The sequence below is a fragment of the Syngnathus scovelli genome, chromosome 9, assembly GCF_024217435.2.
Source record: "Syngnathus scovelli strain Florida chromosome 9, RoL_Ssco_1.2, whole genome shotgun sequence".
NCBI lineage: Eukaryota > Metazoa > Chordata > Actinopteri > Syngnathiformes > Syngnathidae > Syngnathus > Syngnathus scovelli.
In genome coordinates, this window is record NC_090855.1 from 15,988,611 (window position 1) to 16,010,527 (window position 21,917).

Sequence of the window (21,917 nt, forward strand, 5' to 3'; positions counted from 1 at the left end):
GTAGCGACTCTACTCCGAGTCTCTCCCGGATGACCGAGCTTCTCACCCTATCTCTAAGGGAGAGCCCGGACATCCTGCGGAGAAAACTCATTTCGGCCGCTTGTATCCGAGATCTCGTTCTTTCGGTCACGACCCATAGCTCGTGACCATAGGTGAGGGTAGGAGCGTAAATCGACCGGTAAATTGAGAGCTTTGCCTTTTGGCTCAGCTCTCTCTTCACCACAACGGACCGGTACAGGGTCCGCATTACTGCCGACGCTGCACCGATCCGCCTGTCGATCTCACGCTCCATCCTCCCCTCACTCGTGAACAAGACTCCAAGATACTTGAACTCCTCCACTTGGGGCAGGATCTCATCCCCGATCCGGAGAGGGCATTCCACCCTTTTCCGATCGAGGACCATGGACTCGGATTTGGAGGTGCTGACCCTCATCCCGACCGCTTCGCACTCGGCTGCGAACCGTTCCAGCGAGAGCTGGAGATCACGGCCTGAAGAAGCCAACAGCACCACGTCATCTGCAAAAAGCAGAGACGCGATGCTGAGGTCCCCAAACCGGACCCCCTCAACGCCTCGGCTGCGCCTAGAAATTCTGTCCATAAAAATTATGAACAGAATCGGTGACAAAGGGCAGCCTTGGCGGAGTCCAACCCTCACTGGGAACGAATCCGACTTACTGCCGGAAATGCGGACCAGACTCTGGCATCGGTGATACAGGGACCGAACCGCCCTTATCAGTTGGCTCGGCACCCCGTACTCCCGAAGCACCCTCCACAGAACCTCCCGAGGGACACGGTCGAACGCCTTCTCCAAGTCCACAAAACACATGTGGACTGGTTGGGCAAACTCCCATGCACCCTCGAGGATCCTGCCGAGGGTGTAGAGCTGGTCCACTGTTCCACGGCCAGGACGAAAGCCACACTGCTCCTCCTGAATCCGAGGTTCGACCTCCCGACGGACCCTCCTCTCCAGCACCCCTGAATAGACCTTACCAGGGAGGCTGAGGAGTGTGATTCCCCTGTAATTGGAACACACCCTCCGGTCCCCCTTCTTAAAGAGGGGAACCACCACCCCAGTCTGCCAATCCAGAGGCACTGTCCCCGATGTCCACGCAACGTTGTAGAGGCGTGTCAGCCATGACAGCCCCACAACATCCAGAGCCTTTAAGAACTCTGGGCGGATCTCATCCACCCCCGGGGCCTTGCCACCGAGGAGTTTTTTAACTACCTCAGTGACTTCGACCCCAGAGATTGGAGAATCCGCCTCAGAGTCTCTAGGCCCTGCTTCCTCAATGGAAGGCGTGTAGGTGGAATTGAGGAGGTCTTCGAAGTATTCTCCCCACCGACTCACGACGTCCCGAGTCGAGGTCAGCAGCACGCCATCCCCACTGTAAACAGTGTTGACGTTGCACTGCTTCCCCCTCCTGAGACGCCGGATGGTGGACCAGAATTTCCTCGAAGCCGTCCGAAAGTCATTCTCCATGGCCTCACCGAACTCCTCCCACGCCCGGGTTTTTGCCTCAGCAACCGCCGAAGCCGCGTTCCGCTTGGCCATCCGGTACCCGTCAGCTGCCTCCGGAGTCCCGCAGGCCAAAACGGCCCGATAGGACTCCTTCTTCAGCTTGACGGCATCCCTTACCGCCGGTGTCCACCAGCGGGTTCGGGGGTTGCCGCCACGACAGGCACCAATGACCTTACGGCCACAGCTCCGGTCGGCCGCCTCAACAATGGAGGCGCGGAACATGGTCCACTCAGACTCAATGTCCCCCGCCTCCCCCGGGACGTGGGAAAAGCTCTGCCGGAGGTGGGAGTTGAAGCTCTTCCTGACAGGAGATTCTGCCAGACGTTCCCAGCAGACCCTCACAGAGCGTTTGGGTCAGCCAGGTCGGACCGGCATCTTCCCCCACCATCGGAGCCAACCCACCACCAGGTGGTGATCAGTTGACAGCTCCGGCCCTCTCTTCACCCGAGTGTCCAAAACATGCGGCCGCAAATCCGATGACACGACTACAAAGTCGATCATCGAACTGCGGCCTAGGGTGTCCTGGTGCCAAGTGCACACATGGACACCCTTATGTTTGAACATGGTGTTCATTATTGAAAATCCGTGTCGAGCACAGAAGTCCAACAATAGAACACCGCTCGGGTTCAGATCAGGGGGGCCGTTCCTCCCAATCACGCCCTTCCAGGTCTCACTGTCATTGCCCACGTGAGCATTGAAGTCACCCAGTAGAACGATAGAGTCCCCAGAAGGAGCGCTCTCCAGCACTTCCTCCAGGGACCCCAAGAAGGGTGGGTACTCTGAGCTGCTGTTTGGTGCATAGACACAAACAACAGTCAGGACCCGTCCCCCCACCCGAAGGCGGAGGGAGGCTACCCTCTCGTTCACCGGGGTGAACCCCAATGTGCAGGCGCCCAGCCGGGGGGCAATAAGTATACCCACACCTGCTCGACGCCTCTCACCGTGGGCAACTCCAGAGTGGAAGAGAGTCCAGCCCCTCTCGAGAGGGCTTGTACCGGAACCCAAACTGTGTGTGGAGGCTAGTCCGACTATATCTAGTCGGAATCTTTCTGCCTCGCACACCAGCTCGGGCTCCTTTCCAGCCAGAGAGGTGACATTCCATGTCCCAAGAGCCAGCTTCTGCAGCCGGGGATCAGACCGCCAAGGTCCCCGCCTTTGGCTGCCGCCCAGCTCACATTGCACCCGACCCCTTCGGCCCCTCCCACAGGTGGTGAGCCCATGGGAAGGGGGACCCACGTTTCCATTTCGGGCTATGCCCGGCCGGGCCCCATGGGCGAAGGCCCGACCACCAGACGCTCGCCTTCGAGCCCCGCCTCCAGGCCTGGCTCCAGAGGGAGGCCCCGGTGACCCGCGTCCGGGCGAGGGAAAACTAAGTCCATTTACGCTTTCAGATAACTTTGGCTAAACTATTGTTTCTCAAATTACATGCGTCTCTCTCGCTTACAGACAACTTTGGCACCAATAATGACGACCCCCCCTCCCACGCTGACACAAACACCCCTCCCCTTCGCCTTCTCAACAAAACGGGCCCCTTCAAGCCACACGTGCGGGCTGGTAGCAAAGCTAGCTCAGAGGGGTGGTAGCAAAGCTAGCTCAGATGCTACACCTGTCTTGATTCATAAAAATACATGCCCATACATATCCACATCTTAAAAATGGCGCCAGCAAACCAAAACGGCGCCGTCACGACTGGCGCCATCTTGATGCCCCCAACCCCGCCCCAATTCAAAAGGGGGTGATACCATAACAAGTCATAAAAAGGTCATAAAATTTTATGACCCCTAGCTCACTTCCCATGGGCTCAACACCTGTGGGAGGGGCCGAAGGGGTCGGGTGCAATGTGAGCTGGGCGGCAGCCAAAGGCAGGGACCTTGGCGGTCTGATCCCCGGCTGCAGAAGCTGGCTCTTGGCACATGGAATGTCACCTCTCTGGCTGGAAAGGAGCCCGAGCTGGTGTGCGAGGCAGAAAGATGGAGTCCCCAGAAGGAGCTCGACTATATCGAAGAGATATAGTCGGACTAGCCTCCACGCACAGTTTGGGTTCCGGTACAAACCCTCTCGAGAGGGGCTGGACTCTCTTCCACTCTGGAGGTGCCCACGGTGAGAGGCGTCGAGCAGGTGTGGGTATACTTATTGCCCCCCGGCTGGGCGCCTGCACATTGGGGTTCACCCCGGTGAACGAGAGGGTAGCCTCCCTCCGCCTTCGGGTGGGGGGACGGGTCCTGACTGTTGTTTGTGTCTATGCACCAAAACGGCAGCTCAGAGTACCCACCCTTGTCCCTGGAGGAAGTGCTGGAGAGCGCCCCTTGTGGGGACTCCATCGTTCTACTGGGTGACTTCAATGCTCACGTGGGCAATGACAGTGAGACCTGGAGGGGCGTGATTGGGAGGAACGGCCCCCCCGATCTGAACCCGAGCGGTGTTCTATTGTTGGACTTCTGTGCTCGACACGGATTTTCAATAATGAACACCATGTTCAAACATAAGGGTGTCCATGTGTGCACTTGGCACCAGGACACCCTAGGCCGCAGTTCGATGATCGACTTTGTAGTCGTGTCATCGGATTTGCGGCCGCATGTTTTGGACACTCGGGTGAAGAGAGGGGCGGAGCTGTCAACTGATCACCACCTGGTGGTGGGTTGGCTCCGATGGTGGGGGAAGATGCCGGTCCGACCTGGCAGACCCAAACGCTCTGTGAGGGTCTGCTGGGAACGTCTGGCAGAATCTCCTGTCAGGAAGAGCTTCAACTCCCACCTCCGGCAGAGTTTTTCCCACGTCCCGGGGGAGGCGGGGGACATTGAGTCTGAGTGGACCATGTTCCGCGCCTCCATTGTCGAGGCAGCCGACCGGAGCTGTGGCCGTAAGGGCGTTGGTGCCTGTCGTGGCGGCAATCCCCAAACCCGCTGGTGCACACCGGCGGTAAGGGATGCCGTCAAGCTGAAGGAGTCCTATCGGGCCGTTTTGGCCTGCGGGACTCCGGAGGCAGCTGACAAGTACCGGATGGCCAAGCGGAACGCGGCTTCGGCGGTTGCTGAGGCAAAAACCCGGGCGTGGGAGGAGTTTGTTGAGGCTATGGAGAATGACTTTCGGACGGCTTCGAGGAAATTCTGGTCCACCATCCGGCGTCTCAGGAGGGGGAAGCAGTGCAACGTCAACACTGTTTACAGTGGGGATGGCGTGCTGCTGACCTCGACTCGGGACGTCGTGAGTCGGTGGGGAGAATACTTCGAAGACCTCCTCAATTCCACCTACACGCCTTCCATTGAGGAAGCAGGGCCTGGAGACTCTGAAGCGGATTCTCCAATCTCTGGGGTCGAAGTCACTGAGGTAGTTAAAAAACTCCTCGGTGGCAAGGCCCCGGGGGTGGATGAGATCCGCCCGGAGTCCTTAAAGGCTCTGGATGTTGTGGGGCTGTCATGGCTGACACGCCTCTACAACGTTGCGTGGACATCGGGGACAGTGCCAATTACAGGGGAATCACACTCCTCTGCCTCCCAGGTAAGGTCTATTCAGGGGTGCTGGAGAGGAGGGTCCGTCGGGAGGTCGAACCTCGGATTCAGGAGGAGCAGTGTGGCTTTCGTCCTGGCCGTGGAACAGTGGACCAGCTCTACACCCTCGGCAGGATCCTCGAGGGTGCATGGGAGTTCGCCCAACCAGTCCACATGTGTTTTGTGGACTTGGAGAAGGCGTTCGACCGTGTCCCTAGGGAGGTTCTGTGGAGGGTGCTTCGGGAGTACGGGGTGCCGAGCCAACTGATAAGAGCGGTTCGGTCCCTGTATCACCGATGCAAGAGTCTGGTCCGCATTTCCGGCAGTAAGTCGGATTCGTTCTCCGCCAAGGCTGCCCTTTGTCACCGATTCTGTTCATAATTTTTATGGACAGAATTTCTAGGCGCAGCCGAGGCGTTGAGGGGGTCCGGTTTGGGGACCTCAGCATCGCGTCTCTGCTTTTTGCAGATGACGTGGTGCTGGTGGCTTCTTCAGGCCGTGATCTCCAGCTCTCGCTGGAACGGTTCGCAGCCAAGTGTGAAGCGGTCGGGATGAGGGTCAGCACCTCCAAATCCGAGTCCATGGTCCTCGATCGGAAAAGGGTGGAATGCCCTCTCCGGATCGGGGATGAGATCCTGCCCCAAGTGGAGGAGTTAAAGTATCTTGGAGTCTTGTTCACGAGTGAGGGGAGGATGGAGCGCGAGATCGACAGGCGGATCGGTGCAGCGTCGGCAGTAATGCGGACCCTGTACCGGTCCGTTGTGGTGAAGAGAGAGCTGAGCCAAAAGGCAAAGCTCTCAATTTACCGGTCGATTTACGCTCCTACCCTCACCTATGGTCACGAGCTATGGGTCGTGACCGAAAGAACGAGATCTCGGATACAAGCGGCCGAAATGAGTTTTCTCCGCAGGATGTCCGGGCTCTCCCTTAGAGATAGGGTGAGAAGCTCGGTCATCCGGGAGAGACTCGGAGTAGAGTCGCTACTCCTCCACGTTGAGAGGAGCCAGATGAGGTGGCTCGGGCATCTTATCAGGATGCCTCCTGGACGCCTCCCTGGGGAGGTGTTCCGGGCATGTCCCACCGGTAGGAGACCCCGTGGACGACCCAGGACACGCTGGAGAGACTATGTCTCTCGGCTGGCCTGGGAACGCCTTGGGATCCCCCGGATTGAGCAGGACGAAGTGGCTGGGGAGAGGGAAGTCTGGGAGTCCCTCCTAAAGCTGCTGCCCCCGCGACCCGACCCCGGATAAGCGGAAGAAGATGGATGGATGGATAGCTCATTTGCATATGAATAGACATTAAAGCTTTATGCATTGATCATCTCTCTATGGTCCGCCTGCACTGTCAGACTGAATAAAAAAAAATAATCATGAAACTTGAAACTGTAATTCCTCCTATTACCAAAAGGTGGCAGCACCAGCCCTCTTCGCTCATTTCTGCCATGGCGACTGCAAAGAAAACGAGGAAAGTTGACATTGAGGGCCATCGCTTTCAAGAGAAATGGGAATTACAATACTTCTTCACTAAAAATCAAGGCAATTGTGTCTAATTCGTAAAGAGACTGTTGCCTTGTTTAAGGATTTCAAGCTAAAGAGACACCATCTAAACATGCTAACACATACGACAAGCTAACAGGGAGTGACAGACAACGTTGCATTACTTATAACTCCTGTTTAAAATGTTCATGAGGCAAAAATAATTTTAAACTCTTGTAAATTAAATTATTTCATACAGTTTGTTCAATGTTATCTGACTCTTCAGATATGATGGAAAGGCAGAATTTGTGTTTTTAAAGTTGTTCACATCTGCCTGAGTGGCTTATATTTGGTTATTTTGTCATTTAAAAAATAAAAACAATTGAGACAATGAAATTTGTTTCATAACAGTATGTATTCGCATAAAATGTCTGTAGCTAAAAAATGTCTGAAAAAAGTATTGGCCCCCGGGCCCCTTCACTTTATCAAATCTGATTCTCTTTGCAAAAAGTTTGGACACCCCTGCGTTATGCCGACATTGATATTTTAATTTTGTATTTGTTGGCTAGTAGTTGATGGTGTTATTATACCGAATGTGTTTGTGTTTGAATAAAAGGTTGAAAAAAAAAAACCGTTATGCCGACATTTGTCAATTTTGGGGACACCAACTCATATAACAACGTAAAACACATACATACTGTCATATAAAGCAGTTAACCAAATGTCAGATTCTTATGTTTTGATTGGCGAATATAAAAACAAGGAATAAAACACCAGACAAGTTATAATATATACGTACATGTTTACAATAATAATAATAATAATAATAATAATAATAATAATAATAATAATAATAATAATAATAAAAGTACATTTCAAACCAGCAATCTAATGTGAAACTGCAGTCGATATATTGGATAACAACATTTAGGCATATATACACGTTATTTAAAACTACTATAAGTAAATCGTAAATCTACATTCTGGCTTCCATACTTGACGCCAGGAGACGCAACATATTCACTGACGGATCCGTTGATGCACAGGAAGGCAGTTCACTCATTGACTCGTTTGGGAACGGGAAAGCCAGGATTCGTTCCCTCACTAATCCGTTCTCGCGGCGAACTAGAAATGCGAATCACTCAGTGAGTGATTCACTCACTGAGTGATTTGTTTACTCACAGATTCGTTCGTTGGTGAACGGGAAATGCAATTCACGACTCGTTCGTGAACGGGAAGTTTCAACATTTTCTTCTTCGTTTTATTTTACGGCGAGGTAGCACCAGCTTCAATGGGCATTACTGACATCTACTGGTTGAAGTTATATGAAAGGAAAAAAGAACGACTCGCTTTAGGAAGTGATTCGTTCACTGAAAAGAGTCTTTCTTTTTGAACGAATCGTTTGCTCACGAGCCAACACTAGTTCACATCGCGTTTCAGTCCTTCACGCAACGAAACTGCGACAATACGATGGCATATCGGCTTTCTTTGCTGTTGACTTTATTTCTTCCTTTACTTTTTAGTATTACTTTCTTTATTTTTTTCTCAACACTTTCTTTTGAAAAGGTGCGCGTTTACATCATGGACAAAGTTCAGATTCGGAAGATTTTGGCAACATGGCGGCGTTGGTTCTTGGACGGAAAACTTTTCAAACTTTCATGGCGGTGAGCCTCACTTTCCTTTGTGAATATCAATATCGTGTTTAGTCTAGATGGTTGGGCTCGCTTAAAACATTAGTCAAGACAATTTTTTAGATGACTAATCGATATGAAAAAACTGCAGCCTTTGCGTTCTGAAAATTTCGTTCTGCTACTTTGCCAGGTACATTTGAATTTTGGGCATTTATTTTACACCGTCTTATTAGTTCAAATGTGGGACAAACTAAAAATTTAACAGTCTGATGCAGAAAGCCCGAAGTCCCGAGTTGACCATGCTGGCGTTTAGATTGTCTCGAGACAACTTTGTTTTGTTTTTTTAAACTTCTGTTGCGATATCGGATACGTGGTTTTATTTATTATGTTTTTAGTATGAAATGTTCAAGAGGACTTGACCAAGTGATACAATTCAGGCAAAGAGCAATAGTCAGCAATGTATGAGGAAATCTGACCCATTTATTCCAAACATTTGGGTTGCATAAATTCAACCTTGAAAATGCCCTGTGGAATGCACTTTAATAAAAGTAAATACAAAAAATCAATTAAAGGACCCTGAGAAATAACCCAAAGTTTATAAAAGGCTCAAATGTGAAGCACTTTGCATCTGTCTCATCAAGCGTTGGTCCACACATGACGTGGCCACGTGGTCCCTTGCCAGTCGTGTTTCCACAGCTCGCCGGCTGTCGCTCAGCAGCCGCCTCTTCCTCAGTCGCGCTTCTTCCCGCCGCTGGAGGCGGCCATGCTGCCGCCTGGAACCTTTCAGGACCGAGTGGCCTTCATCACAGGGGGCGGGACCGGACTGGGGCGCGCCATGACCACCATGCTTTCTCACCTGGGGGCGCAGTGCATCATCGCTAGCAGGTCAAACCCCCGCGTAGTTCCTAAGTAGGAATTCGATCTAGTCATGGTCAGATATGGGGTGGGAGTTCACGCTTGAGTTTGGCGACAGCGTCTATCTTCAAGTTTTGGTGTCTGGCCATATGTGCGAGCTGAGGCTAATGTGAAGTGTTTATGGTACAGGAAGTTGGAGGTTCTGCAGCAGACGGCGGATGAGATCAGCAGTCGGACTGGAAACAAGGTGGAAGATCAAAGAAACAAAGGCACAACATGCTGGTCTTGGTCTCAGCCCGCCTGATTCACCGGTGTGGTCTTGCCTTGATCTTTGAGGTCCATGTGGTCCAGCTTGATGTCAGAGATCCTCAGGCTGTCACATGTTGTATGGAACATGTGGAAAGTCTGACAGGCTTGCCTGACGTAAGAGTGCAACCGCACACACCTAGCGTGCAGATCCGACATGTTTCCTATGCGATGAAGTTAAGCTGAGAATCATCCGCCATTTGTGGATGAAGCAATATCACAAAGTTTTCCTGGCGATGAAATGAACCAATCAGACAACTCGTCAGCCACGCTTCTCGCCTGGCGCCTTGTATCGCGCGATGGCCTTTGTTGTCACCAGGGCTGTGGACTCGGTCGGATTTTTGCACCTAGTCCGAGTCCGGCCTCTTGACCACCGAGTCCGGCTGTGCATTTTTTCTGTTAATTCATGTGACTGCTTAGTCTTTATTCAAGGCTAATTAAGATCTACCAGAACGAACGCAACTGCTTTCACACTGGCTGGTTCGGCTTATATAGGATCCCTTGCTGAGAGCGCGGACGTAAAAGTGAGGCGACGTTCCAATCGGACGTCGGATCGATAACATTTTCCCTGCTAGTTCAGAACGTAGATCACTCATGGCGTAGTCATAAATGTACGGTTGACAATTTAACCGATAGAAGTGGATACATTGAAACATAACCTACACTCTTATATATTATTTGACATGGTATTAAATGCATGGCTTTACAAAAATAGTAATTGAAGCCCACCCTTAGCCCTGAGTGCCATTGGCATGAGGCAAAAGGCAAAATGCTTGAAAACACACTCTCGCCCAATTAAATAACCATTCTGAAACACAGGACATGTAAGAATATTTTTTAATCATTAATTACACCATTATAGCTCAGACATTTATCTAAACCCAAATAATTAGTGACGACCCCACAACTATCGAAACACATCAATGATATAAGCTGGGTGACATAATCGTCCTTGACATTAGTACATAATGTAAACATTAGCCTAAGTGCAACTCAACGTGGCCGCATTGATCGTAAGCAGGGCTTTGGACAGTATTCCTACGCGCATTCTCAGCAGCGTGATGAAAATAAAATTTAACGTATTTTTTTTATTGTCGGACTCGGTGAACTCGGTCAAAATCAGCACCGAGTCCGGCAAAAATGACCGAGTCCGACCGAGTCCCCGAGTCCACAGCCCTGGTTGTCACCATCATGAGTGGATGCAGATTGACAGACGTGTCATGGCAAAGGGAAAGTCGGCTTGTCGGATGACATCACAGTTGTGCGCGCAGGTGATCATCAACAACGCGGCGGGAAACTTTGTGTGTCCGTCGGAAAATCTGTCGGCCAACGCTTGGAAGAGCATCAGTGACATCGTCCTGAACGGCACCGCGTTCGTCACGCTGGAGCTGGGGAAGAGACTGGTCCGCAGCCAGAAAGGTCATAGGGTGCCAAAGTGTTGGGGCAGCTAAGGTCAGGCGTCACTGGCTCACTTGCAGTCCTGTGTCCGTCAGGTGCAGCCTTCCTGGCCGTCACCACCATCTACGCTGAGTCGGGTTCCGGCTTTGTGGTTCCCAGCGCTGCCGCCAAGGCCGGGGTCGAGGCGCTCTATAAGTGAGTCATGCACGCGCGACAAGCACTGATGTCCGGAACCTCATCCATGGGGTCCCTGCTGTGACCGCCGCCTCGGCGAGCTGGCCACTAGGATTACCGGCGTCTTTGAAATGGGGTCGCCACGCCAACCGGCACCTTCTTAAGCTGGCATAGTGCTGGGACCCTTGTCAAGGTGGTCACCACAGTGACGGGTGCCTCATCAGGTCTTTGGCGGGAGAGTGGGGACGCTACGGGCTCCGCTTCAACATCATCCAACCTGGACCCATCAGAACCAAGGTAGTGTATGCATTCCTCTGTTTTTTTCCACATGTCGAGCTGCTGCGGTGATGTTTGCATAATAAGGTTCATAATACTTCAAGGGCGCCTTCAGCCGCTTGGACCCTAAGGGGCAATTTGAAGCCGGAATGCTGAGTCGTATTCCAACGGGTCGACTGGGCCGACCTGCTGAAATGGCCAACTTGGCATCGTACGTGTGCAGCGACTACGCCAGTTGGATGTCGGGAGCGGTGAGTTGCACCATCGCTTTTTCCCATAAGACGGCCAAGAGTTTAACCCAATTGTTTGCCTTCAGGTGATTCGCTTTGATGGTGGCGAGTATGTGATGATGGCGGGAGAATTCAACGAGCTGCGCATGGTTGGAGCTTTTCCGCCTTTTCTCTTCTCGCTCTTCTTCGCTTTAGCTTTGCTTCTTCTGCCATGCTCAGGTCACGGCTGATCAATGGAAGGTGATGGAAACGATGATCAGGAGCACCAAAGGAGCCTAAAGAGCTTCCCGCTCTGTGATGTCACGGTCAAACTGAGCTTCTCCGTTTTTGTCAACATAATAAACAAATGCAAGCATACTCCAAAGTGTGTACAAGTACGTTTTTTTGTACGCTAAACACGCTTTTTGTATGCTGGTATTTCCAGTGTGTAGCGACGTGCTCATACAGAAGTCATTTTGGAACAAGAGCTGTTTTTGCACACTCGCTGTAAACTGGCGCTGTTCGTTGAACTTGCTGTCCATTTGCCAAAAAACAATTTCGTGTCGAAGTCCAATATAAATACATCAAATCAAATCAATCTTTATTTGCCAAGTTTGAGCATGCCAAACAACGAATTTGACTCCGGTACATCTCTGCTTCTGTACAATATTTAGGTAGCTACCAACATTCAGGACAACGTGCAAAAAATTACAATTATTCTCAAACATCCCCTAATCTTAAAACTCCCAGGAGGGCAAGGAAAAACTCAAAACTCATACTAGGGGAAATGAGAAACCTTGAGAAGAGACCACAGATGGGAGGATCCCTCTTCCAGGATGACCAGGCTGCAATGGATGCAGAGAGGACACATAGTACACATAATATGGACAATCCAAAGGCAAAGCATCGAGAGCAGGATGTTCTTGCACAGTAATGACTCTGAGACTTTATGAGTGGTGTGAGTTCATCAGAGCGACAGCCTGGGGGAAGAAGCTGTGTCTGTGTCTGCTGGTTTTGGCGTACAGCGCTCTGTAATGCCGTGTGGAGGGGAGTAGTTCGAACAGACTGTGACCTGGGTGAGAAGGGTCTGTAGAGATGTTACTTGCACGTTTCCTGGTTCTGGACAGGTACAAGTCTTGGATAGATGGGAGGTTGGTCCGGATTATCTTTTCCGTAGTCCTGATTGTCCGTTGCAGTCTGTGCTTGTCTTGTATGGTGGCCGATCCAAACCAGACAGTGATGGAGATGCAGAGGATACACTGGATGATGGCAGTGTAGAAGGTCTTCAGCAGCTCCTGAGGCAGGTTGAACTTCCTGAGCTGTCTCAGAAAGTACAACCTCTGCTGGGCATCCTTCTGGACAGAGTCTATGTGGTCCCGGGAGATTGTGGATCCCAGGAACTTGAAGGTGTCTGTGGTGGGAATAGCATTACTGAGGATGGTGAGGGGTGGAAGTGGCGAAGGGTTTCTCCTGAAGTCCAATGTTAGTTCCACGGTCTTGAGCGGGTTCAGCTCCAGGTGGTTTTGGCTGCACCAGTGGACTAGCCGCTCCACCTCCTGTCCGTACGCAGTCTCGTCACCGTCCCGGATCGGTCCGATGAGAGTGGTGTCGTCCGCATACTTCAGGAGCTTCACAGAATACAACTTATGGTTTAGAAGTTACACTAACTTTTACTTTTTATTTTTTGTTGCTCCAATCGCATTCTCAGGGTGGGCTGAGCAGGTTTTTAAAGGGAAATGTGCTTTTGGGAGTTTGCAAACATATTTTTTAAGGTTGTGTTAAACTTATAATCATATTAATATCTAGTATTGGAGTGCTCGTGTGGATTGGTGGGGGGCGAAGAATGTGCAGGCAAACTGCATGAACTTGTTTTCTTCGAAGTGTTGTGTATAGGCCCAGACAGGGAGTACCGGACGAGAACACCTCAAGGTCGTTGAGGAACGAGAACAACAGCACGTCTATGTGGCCCGGGCTTCGCGGGAAAATCCAACCACCTGACCTCAGCGATAGCACCGAGACGGGGAGGAGATGGCCATCGACCAATCATCTCACAATATTTTGCATGCTTTAATATTCATATTGTGTTTCGTTAAAACTGGGCAACCCGGAAGAATGTGTCGTCTTTTGGTGGTCACAAAAACGCACGAGTTTTAGTGTGAGGGACCCGAGACCCAGGCCTGTATTAGTGCGCTTTGTCAGGAATAAACATTTGGTAAATTTGGTCTGATTCATCTACTGGTCTTCTCTTTGACAGAACGAACTCGCAAAATTGTTAGGTGCGCCAGTGTGTGGATTAGGACATAGCAATTTATGTGTTAAGTGTTGATCGCAATTTGGAGTCAGATCAATTACTAGAATCCATAACCTAACAATTTCTTGGTGACCGCGGACGTGATGTCAAGAGAAGGGTAATTGACAACTCGTGGTCTTTAGCCAAGACACCGGACAGTGTCAGGGACACTGTCTCCCGGTCGGCGAACCGTTTGGAATAAGCGCACAACGTTGAGCTGGTACGACGTCTCCTCAACCCTGAGCTCATCACCAATAAGGTAAGCAGAATACCTGTTACTATAAGTCGAAATGCTGCAAATTGAAAGAGGAAATTTAAGAGGAGACTGTCGTTCAGATCAAATAAGGTGTGCATGAAGTTAAGATACATACGGTGAATAAGTTTGGAACTTACGTGTGTAACGTGTACGGTAAAGTCAGGGACTTACGCGTACTAAGGATAGGTCAGGGACCTAGTGCTTCGTCGTGGCGGACAAGGGTGCGGTGACGATCGTATTCAAATAGCTGGGGTTTTTCAGAGATCCTCGAGGGGAAGTGAGGCCTCCTCAAAAAATATCCGGTGGTAACAGTTCCTCCTGTGAGAGATCAGACCGCTAAAATATCCAAAATGAACCAAATTGGGGGGAGAGTGTGTGTGCGCGCAGAGGATCCTCATGAGTGGGTGTGTATATGAGTGTGTGTGAGTGAGATGTGTGTTCTATGGAAGAAATCAGTAATGGAGAATGTTTAGGAGGCTTTTGAGCGATAATAGGGAAATTGAGAAGTGGACAATGGTGTGTTTAAGTTGGTTAGAGAAACTAAGATGAGCAAGGTGTGGCAGTAGAGAAAATAAGGCATGTGACAGAAAGTTACTAGAACGGTGGCTTGATAGGATGTGAATAAGAGACAACAAATGTTGTGTAGAAGACATTGAAAGATGTCGAATGTGAACATGATGAAGGGCGCAACAGCAAAGTTGGCCTGCCCTTTGAGAGGTTGAGACTGATGAGCGTGCCTGCACTCGCGCGTAGTCGCGGGTCTGGGCTGTGCGCGTGGGCCTGTGCTATGCTCGTGCGGGCGGTGGGCCGGCATCATGATTGTTGCAGGAAATGGCCAGCCTGTAACCAGTCAACATTGATGCCGCGACCCCCCTCGCACGGGTGGTGCTATGGCCCGGGCGGGGCAGGGACAGTGTGAGTTTCTCAGTGAATGTTTGAAGCAGTGAGATTGAAGGAATGTATATGCTGATGTGGAAGCGCGAATTGTGAGTGGTATTGACCGATAGAAAGTGGCAAAGAAGCTACATGAGAGATGGATTCGAATCCCTTTGTCTGTGTGTGCGTGCGTGCGGATGCGTGTGTGTGTGTGTGTGTACGTGCGGTTGTGTGCGCGCTCGGTGTGTGCGTTTATGTGCACACCGTGTGTGGGTGCAGGCGAGTGAGGAGGAAGACGGCATGGATCAGAGAATGTTCAAGAAAGGGGGGCTAACTCGTAAATAATGAGGAGCTATTGGGAGTAATCTGTTTGTCCTTTATTTAAGGTTAGGTTAGCAACACGAGCGATTTAGAGGTTCAAAAGAAAGACAGTTAAAAGAAAATAACATTTTTGATTTGGACAATTGCAGGCTAACAAGAGCATGAGAAAGAAGGGTAGAGAAAGCAGTGAAAATAGACAAGGAAAAAAAATGAATACAAGGGCATTTATCCATCTTTGCATGATGTGACACACCCGAGTGCCCCGACACTCGGAGTGAGCTATGTTGGACCGCCGCCGTACGGCGACCCCGGAGTAATGGCTCCTGTGGTGACGTTAGAGCAGCAAGCCACCCTGCTCCAGCTAACGTCTGAACTAACGGAGCTTAAGAAATTATCCAAGGAGAAAGATGAAAAAATCCTGTCGCTTGTACGGAGAGTAGATGCACTGGAGCAGTACTCCCGACAAGAAGACCTCATAATCACTGGTCTTAAAACAACACACCGCTCCTATGCCAGGGCGGCGGGTCCTCCGGATCCCTCGACAGATGACTCTCCATCGGATGAACTGTCAACGCTGGAAAATCAGGTAGTACAGTTTTTCGAGAGTAAGCATATGGATCTCCAGAAAGGAAACATTGCCGCTTGTCACACACTCCCAAGAAACCGAAAACGACCAAAAGATGCTCCGAAAATTATCATTCGGTTCGTCAATAGGAAACATAAAGTGGATCTTTTGAAGCAAGGGAGGAAACTAAAAGGAACGGGTGTTTAGCTAAATGAACACCTCACTACGAAGAATGCTGAGATAGCCTGGAACGCACGCAAACTGAAGAAGGAAAACAAGATTCTCGCAACGTGGGTCAGAAACTGCAAAGTATGGATTAAAACAAACGGAGCAACACCAGAAGAGGTCAAAACCCTCGTTGTGAGTGAACTGGAAGAACTGAAGATCTATGGCCTGGTGCAACCTAACATCTACAATGGCTGAACTGATGACCATAAACTGGTACCTATTGGACCCTCCTGACGAGAATGGTGGATTACAGCGGAGTACAACATGGCAAACAGAAACTGGCGGGGAGGACATCCAACTCAGGTAGACCGTCCCTTTACACCCTTCATGGCATCCAGTGACACTCTCAAAAATGCAGGAATTTCTGTCCCACCGAATCTAGACTCTATTATTTAATTCATTTGACCTAGAGCAGGGGTCACCAACCTTTCTTAAACCTAGAGCTACTTCCTGGGTACTGATTCAGGCAAAGGGCTACCAGTTTGACACACACTTCTGAAATAGCCAATTTGCTCAATTTAGCTTTCACTATGTGTTATTATTGTCATTTCCAGTTCACATGTAAGTGTGATTTTAACAAGAATAGCAAAAATACAGTCAAACCTCGGTTTTCGACCACAATCCGTTCCAGAAGGCGGTTCGAGAAGCGAATCGGTTGAATTTCGAATCTATTTTTCCCATTACAAATAATAGGAAAAAAAATTGGTCCGTTCCAAGACTAAAAAAAAAAAACCTCTTTTATTAAGCATTTTTTCATTTGCGCATTTTTGTCCGATCGCGCTATTGCAGCGCACCGCCGAACGCACAACCGTAGCGCGTCGCCCACCGCGCAACTGCACCGTGCTGGTCACATTACTGTGACAGAGCCGTCGCTGAAATTTAGAAAATAATTTTAAAGTCCTGATGTACTTTCCAGAATTTAACTGGACCCAAGTGCGCAGGGAGCATAATTTTGTCCGATCGCGCAACTGCAGCGCACCGCCGAACGCGCAACCGTAGCGCGTGGCCGACCGCGCAACTGCACCGCGCTGGTCGCATTATTGTGACAGAGCCGTCGCTGAAATTTTGAAAATATTTTTAAAGTCCTGATGTACTTTCTTAAATTTTAGTGGACCTCAGTGCGCAGGGAGCTTAATTTGGTCCGATCGCGCAACCACAGCGCGCCGGCGGGCGCTCACTGTCGCATTGCTTTAAGAGCGTCTTTGTGTTTTAGGATGGCTTTACTGCTCCCACTTGCTTTCTTTGGAAGCATGATTAGGGGATAATACAATCCTCAAAGTGACGAAAATACGTTAACTACGGAGTCAGTCGGCATCCGGGCCGCGCGGTCGGGTTTTCTCGGGTCCTCCCGCCTCATCTCGCGAGGTTCGACCTCCGAATTTTGTTCAACAACCGAAGAAAAAAAAATCTCGAATTTTTTGTTCAAATTCCGATTTGTTCGAGAACTGGGACGTTCGAAAACCGAGGTTTGACTTTAAAATAAATAGATGCAGCTCACAGACAAGTCCCGCTATTTGAGCTAATTTTAGAACAGTCCTGCGGGCGACTCATGCGGTCCTCACGGGCGACCTGGTGCCCGCGAGCACCGTGTTGGTGACCCCTGACCTAGAGAATGTTACTGCTGGTATTTATGAGTCCTTCTTGAACCCAGATACTAATTACACTGCCCTAAAATCTGTTGAATTGTCATGCGAATATTTTTCTGAAGATATGTTTAACAAACTGTGCAATACTCCTCCTGGCCACTGCCTAACAAATGTATTCTCCACTGTTCACTTTAATGTACGGAGTATCTCTAAAAATCATGATAGTCTGCAAACCTAAATATCAACCTTAACACATTCCTTTTCAGTAATAGCTCTTACTGAAACCTGGATGGTTGATAATACATCTAGCTACCCTCTCTCTCACTACACTCCTATACACTCATGTAGACCAAACAAGCAAGGTGGAGGAGTCTCACTGTATGTGATTGATAATTTTAATTTCTCTCCCAGAAAGGATCTAAGTGGTAACTTTGATATGACTATAGCAGAATCTGTGTTTATAGAACTTTCATCTTGCTCACTTATAAACAACAAAAATGTGATAATTGGATGTATATATAGACCACCAGACTCTGATAAAATCACTTTCAATGAAGCCCTTGACTCCACTCTAGAAATCATAAACAAAGAAAATAAATTGTGTGTCCTACTTGGTGACTATAATATTAATTTACTTGAAACTAAGCAGTCATATACAACAGACTTCCTTAATACATTATACTCCAGTAACTTTTTCCCTCTTATTAACAAACCCTCCAGGATCACAAGCTCAACGGCCACTCTCATTGATAACATTTTATTTAATTCTCTAGACTACAAAATAACATCTGGCCTGTTGATCTGTGATGTATCTGATCATCTTCCTGTCTTCAATTTCATCCACAATGATAGTGGTCCAAAAATCAAAGGTTATACTGGTGATCAAATGAAATTCCGCAAATTTACCGAGAAAAACATGGTATCTTTTATATCTATCATCAGCTCTGTGTCATGGGATGAGGTTATCCTGTTGCAAGATGTCAACAAAGCCTATCACTCCTTTTTAACAATACTCACAAATGCATTAGAGTCCTCATTTCCTTTAATCTCTAATCGTAAAAATAACTCCAAAGGGAAACCATGGATAACGGATGAACTAAAAAAATCTTCACGTAAAAAAAATAAACTTTATAGAAAATCTATTGCAAATCCCACTCCTATAAATATAGAAACATACAAGAAATATAAAAATAAATTTACAGTATTACTAAGGACAACCAAACAAACTTACTATGCTGACAAATTTACTTAAGCCTCTGGTGACATCAAAACAACATGGAATCTTATCAACCATTTATTACATCGCAAAAAATCTAAAACATCTACCCCAAATGAGATGCTGGGGAAAAATGGAGCCCATTCAAACCCAGTAGACATTTCTAATGGTTTCAATGATTTCTTCGTAAATGTTGGCGCTACCTTGGCATCTAGCTTCTCAACTTCTGATACAAGCCCCTGTTGCCTAATTAAAGGACAGTTTCCTTCACTCTCCATTCTTGACCCTCCTAGTGTTGAGGAAGTTTACAGCATTGTCATGAGCTTGAAAAACTCGGCCCCTGGCCATGATGAGATCAGAAGCTTACTTATTAAGAGAATCATCCATTCAATAATAATCCCAATAACACACATTTTCTCCTTATCTTTAAAATTTGGCATTGTACCCCAAGAACTAAAAATTGCTAAAGTCATTCCTATTTTCAAAGCTGGCGAGACAAATGAATATGGTAATTTTCGGCCTATATCCATTCTTCCATGCTTCTCCAAGATTCTAGAAAAATTGGTTTATTCAAGATTGGCAAAGCACCTAGAAACAAATAATATTCTTTACAAGCATCAATATGGTTTCCGCAAAAAGTTTTCCACTGAGCATGCACTGCTTCAGCTTGTCAATCATATCTCAACAGCTCTTGACAATAAGAAATTCGCTCTTGATGTCTTTCTAGATCTAACTAAAGCATTTGATACTGTCGACCATAAGATCCTTATCGCTAAGCTAGAGAGATATGGAGTGAAGGATTCTGCCCTGAAATGGTTCACAAACTATCTTGCCAACAGAGAACAATATGTATATTTAAATGGTTGTTCTTCCAACAGATCTAAAATACTATTTGGGGTCCCGCAGGGCTCAATATTGGGTCCTCTATTATTTTTGGTGTACATAAATGATTTTTCCATGTCTTGTTCAAATTTTCTCCCTTTGTTATTTGCGGATGATACCAACCTCATTGCCACCCACGATGATTTTAATTCCCTCATTGCAAGTGTGAATGCTGAGTTGTACGCTATTACAAAATGGTTCAAACTAAATAAGTTGACACTAAATATAAAAAAATGTAACTTCATGATCTTCTGCAATATAAACAAATCTTACCCCAAAGATCAGACCAAAATTTACATAATAACGAAATCCATCAAGTTACTAGCACCAAATTCGTAGGAGTTATATATATATATAAATGCTAGGTATTTTACGAAAAGTTTGTCCCTTGGTCCATCCTTCTGCTCATCTCACTCTGTATTATAGTTTCCTGTTTCCTTTACTCAATTACTGCAACATAATCTGGGCAGCCACATATCCAACATACCTCAACAAATTACCGTAATTTCCGGACTATAAGTCGCGGTTTTTTTCATAGTTTGGGTGGGGGGGCGACTTATACTCAGGAGCGACTTATATATGTTTTTTTTTCACAAATTTTTACTTGATCATTAAGACATCACTTACAAGTATAGTTGACCACTTCCCATGTTATTTTTAGTATAGTTGATCACTTCACATGCTTTTATATCTTTATCTTGAACATATTCAAAACATAAAAAATAGAGAAAACATCAAATAAAGCAATTAACACTTTAAAGCACCATATCCAAGTCCACTGTCTGCTGTATGTACACTTTCTCAATTTTTGCTCCTATTATATTTATTATTATTATTTATTATTATTTGTTTATTTATCATTTATTCAACACTCTTATTTATTCATTGTTTGTGCCTTCTTGTTTTTTTTTTGTGTTGCTTGTATGCATATGTGTACTATCTCACCAAGGGATAGTGGAAACGTAATTTCAATCTCTTTGCGTGTCTTAGTATGTAAAAAAAAAAAAAAATCAACGATAAAGCAGACTTTGACTTTGATAAAACAACCAAAAAAATTTTTATTTTCAGACGAAACTGGATGAGGGCGCTCTAAATTTCACCGTTGGCCGTGGCTCATCAACTGGGTGGGCTTTAGAAAAATGGCACCAAAAAGAAACTCATATTTTGCAGGTTCCAAACTTCAAGTTGTAAAATATGCAGCTGAAAACAGTAATCGAGCAGCAGAAAGAAAGTTTGGAGAACCATGATGTACCAATGGATTACTATTTCAAGTGACGTCAGTAGCGCGGCGCGCGGTTGTTTACATACAAACGCAAGGACTACCGGCATCATTCGCGGTGATCATTTCTAAGTGACACGGAGGACAAAGAGTTTGAAGGAATTAAGGATTTGGAGTGACATAGAAGGTTTGAAAAACTTTTATGGCTTTTACGCATGCCCGGTCCTACTCTACTGAGTCGGGGGCCGGTGCTCGGCCGAGTGGTTGTCCGCGAACGGTGCGCGGGGCTCGGACATGGCCATTACGCACGCCCGGTCTGTCTGGAAGTCCACGCCGCCACACGCTTGGAAGTTTGTTTTGTTTAATAAAGAGCCGTTTACCAAACCCACGTCTATCCTTGTACTTTGTTAACGCTACAATATAGTTATATAGTAGATCTGTGGAATGAAGACGAGGCTGATGTCAGGGCGCACGCGCGGCGATGTTGACAAAGGACGAGGAATTTGATCGATGGATTTAATGGAATTAAAATGCACGGATGGTTTGATAATATTATTGGCTTGTATTATAGTTATTTGAAATATAGTTTATCTATCGTTATATGAGCCTGTGGAATATTTTGAAATGCAAGCGCCCTCAGCCGTGCGCACCCATTGTTGACAAAGAACGATCGATGGATTTAATGAATTGAAGTGACACCGATGGTTTTATAATCATGTTATTCATGTAATAGTTGTCCTTAATCACTCTATATGTTACGTCAGGCCCGTTCTCAGCTCTTTGTTTGTGTTTGTCACGTTAGCATACCTATTGTTTAGCCTGTTGTTGCTATTTAATGAATTGGAGTGACACCGATGGTTTTATAAACATGTTATTCATGTAATAGTTGTCCTTAATCACTCTATATGTTACGTCAGGCCCGTTCTCAGCTCTTTGTTTGTGTTTGTCACGTTAGCATACCTATCGTTTAGCCTGTTGTTGCTATCGTTTAGCCTGTTGTTGCTCGTTCATGACTGTTTTTGGTGTGGGATTTTGTCGAATAAATTGCCCCCAAAATGCGACTTATACTCCGGAGCGACTTATATATCTTTTTTTTTTCACTTTTTGGGGCATTTTATGGCTGGTGCGACTTATACTCCGGAGCGAC

At 47.5% G+C, this 21,917-nt stretch overlaps 1 protein-coding gene and 1 long non-coding RNA gene across 6 annotated transcripts in view; one reads left to right on the top strand and one right to left on the bottom strand.

Annotated features, from left to right (window-relative positions):
- The window catches only part of LOC125974886 (uncharacterized), a 208,981-nt gene extending 201,499 nt beyond the window's left edge, over positions 1 to 7,482 (bottom strand). For all 3 annotated transcript variants that reach the window (XR_011087340.1, XR_007483751.2, XR_007483750.2), the window contains exon 1: positions 6,409 to 7,482. This is a non-coding gene — a long non-coding RNA (uncharacterized lncRNA). The remainder of the gene's footprint in view (positions 1 to 6,408) is intronic.
- Positions 7,483 to 7,910: 428 nt separating this feature from the next.
- Positions 7,911 to 11,709, top strand: decr1 (2,4-dienoyl CoA reductase 1, mitochondrial). Of its 3 annotated transcripts, none has more exons than XM_049729787.2 (10): positions 7,911 to 8,146; positions 8,796 to 8,998; positions 9,158 to 9,215; positions 9,305 to 9,391; positions 10,546 to 10,693; positions 10,774 to 10,867; positions 11,071 to 11,143; positions 11,227 to 11,373; positions 11,439 to 11,501; positions 11,572 to 11,709. In XM_049729787.2, the coding sequence occupies exons 1-10, from the start codon at positions 8,099 to 8,101 to the stop codon at positions 11,629 to 11,631; spliced, it is 981 nt and encodes a 326-aa protein (XP_049585744.1). In that variant the 5' UTR covers positions 7,911 to 8,098; the 3' UTR covers positions 11,632 to 11,709. The 3 variants fall into 3 exon arrangements, with proteins under 3 accessions (XP_049585744.1, XP_049585746.1, XP_049585743.1); XM_049729786.2 differs by having other exon boundaries at positions 7,914 to 8,146; positions 10,768 to 10,867; XM_049729789.2 differs by lacking the exon at positions 9,305 to 9,391 and having other exon boundaries at positions 7,913 to 8,146; positions 10,768 to 10,867.
- Positions 11,710 to 21,917: the final 10,208 nt, after the last annotated feature.

Bases quoted from the DNA above. Each gene is read 5' to 3' on its own strand.
- decr1 (XM_049729786.2), top strand. From the start codon at position 8,099: ATGGCGGCGTTGGTTCTTGGACGGAAAACTTTTCAAACTTTCATGGCG. The intron at 9,216-9,304 runs GTGGAAGATCAA...TTGATCTTTGAG, and splicing joins GCAGTCGGACTGGAAACAAG to GTCCATGTGGTCCAGCTTGA. The intron at 10,868-11,070 runs GTGAGTCATGCA...GTGCCTCATCAG, and splicing joins GGGGTCGAGGCGCTCTATAA to GTCTTTGGCGGGAGAGTGGG.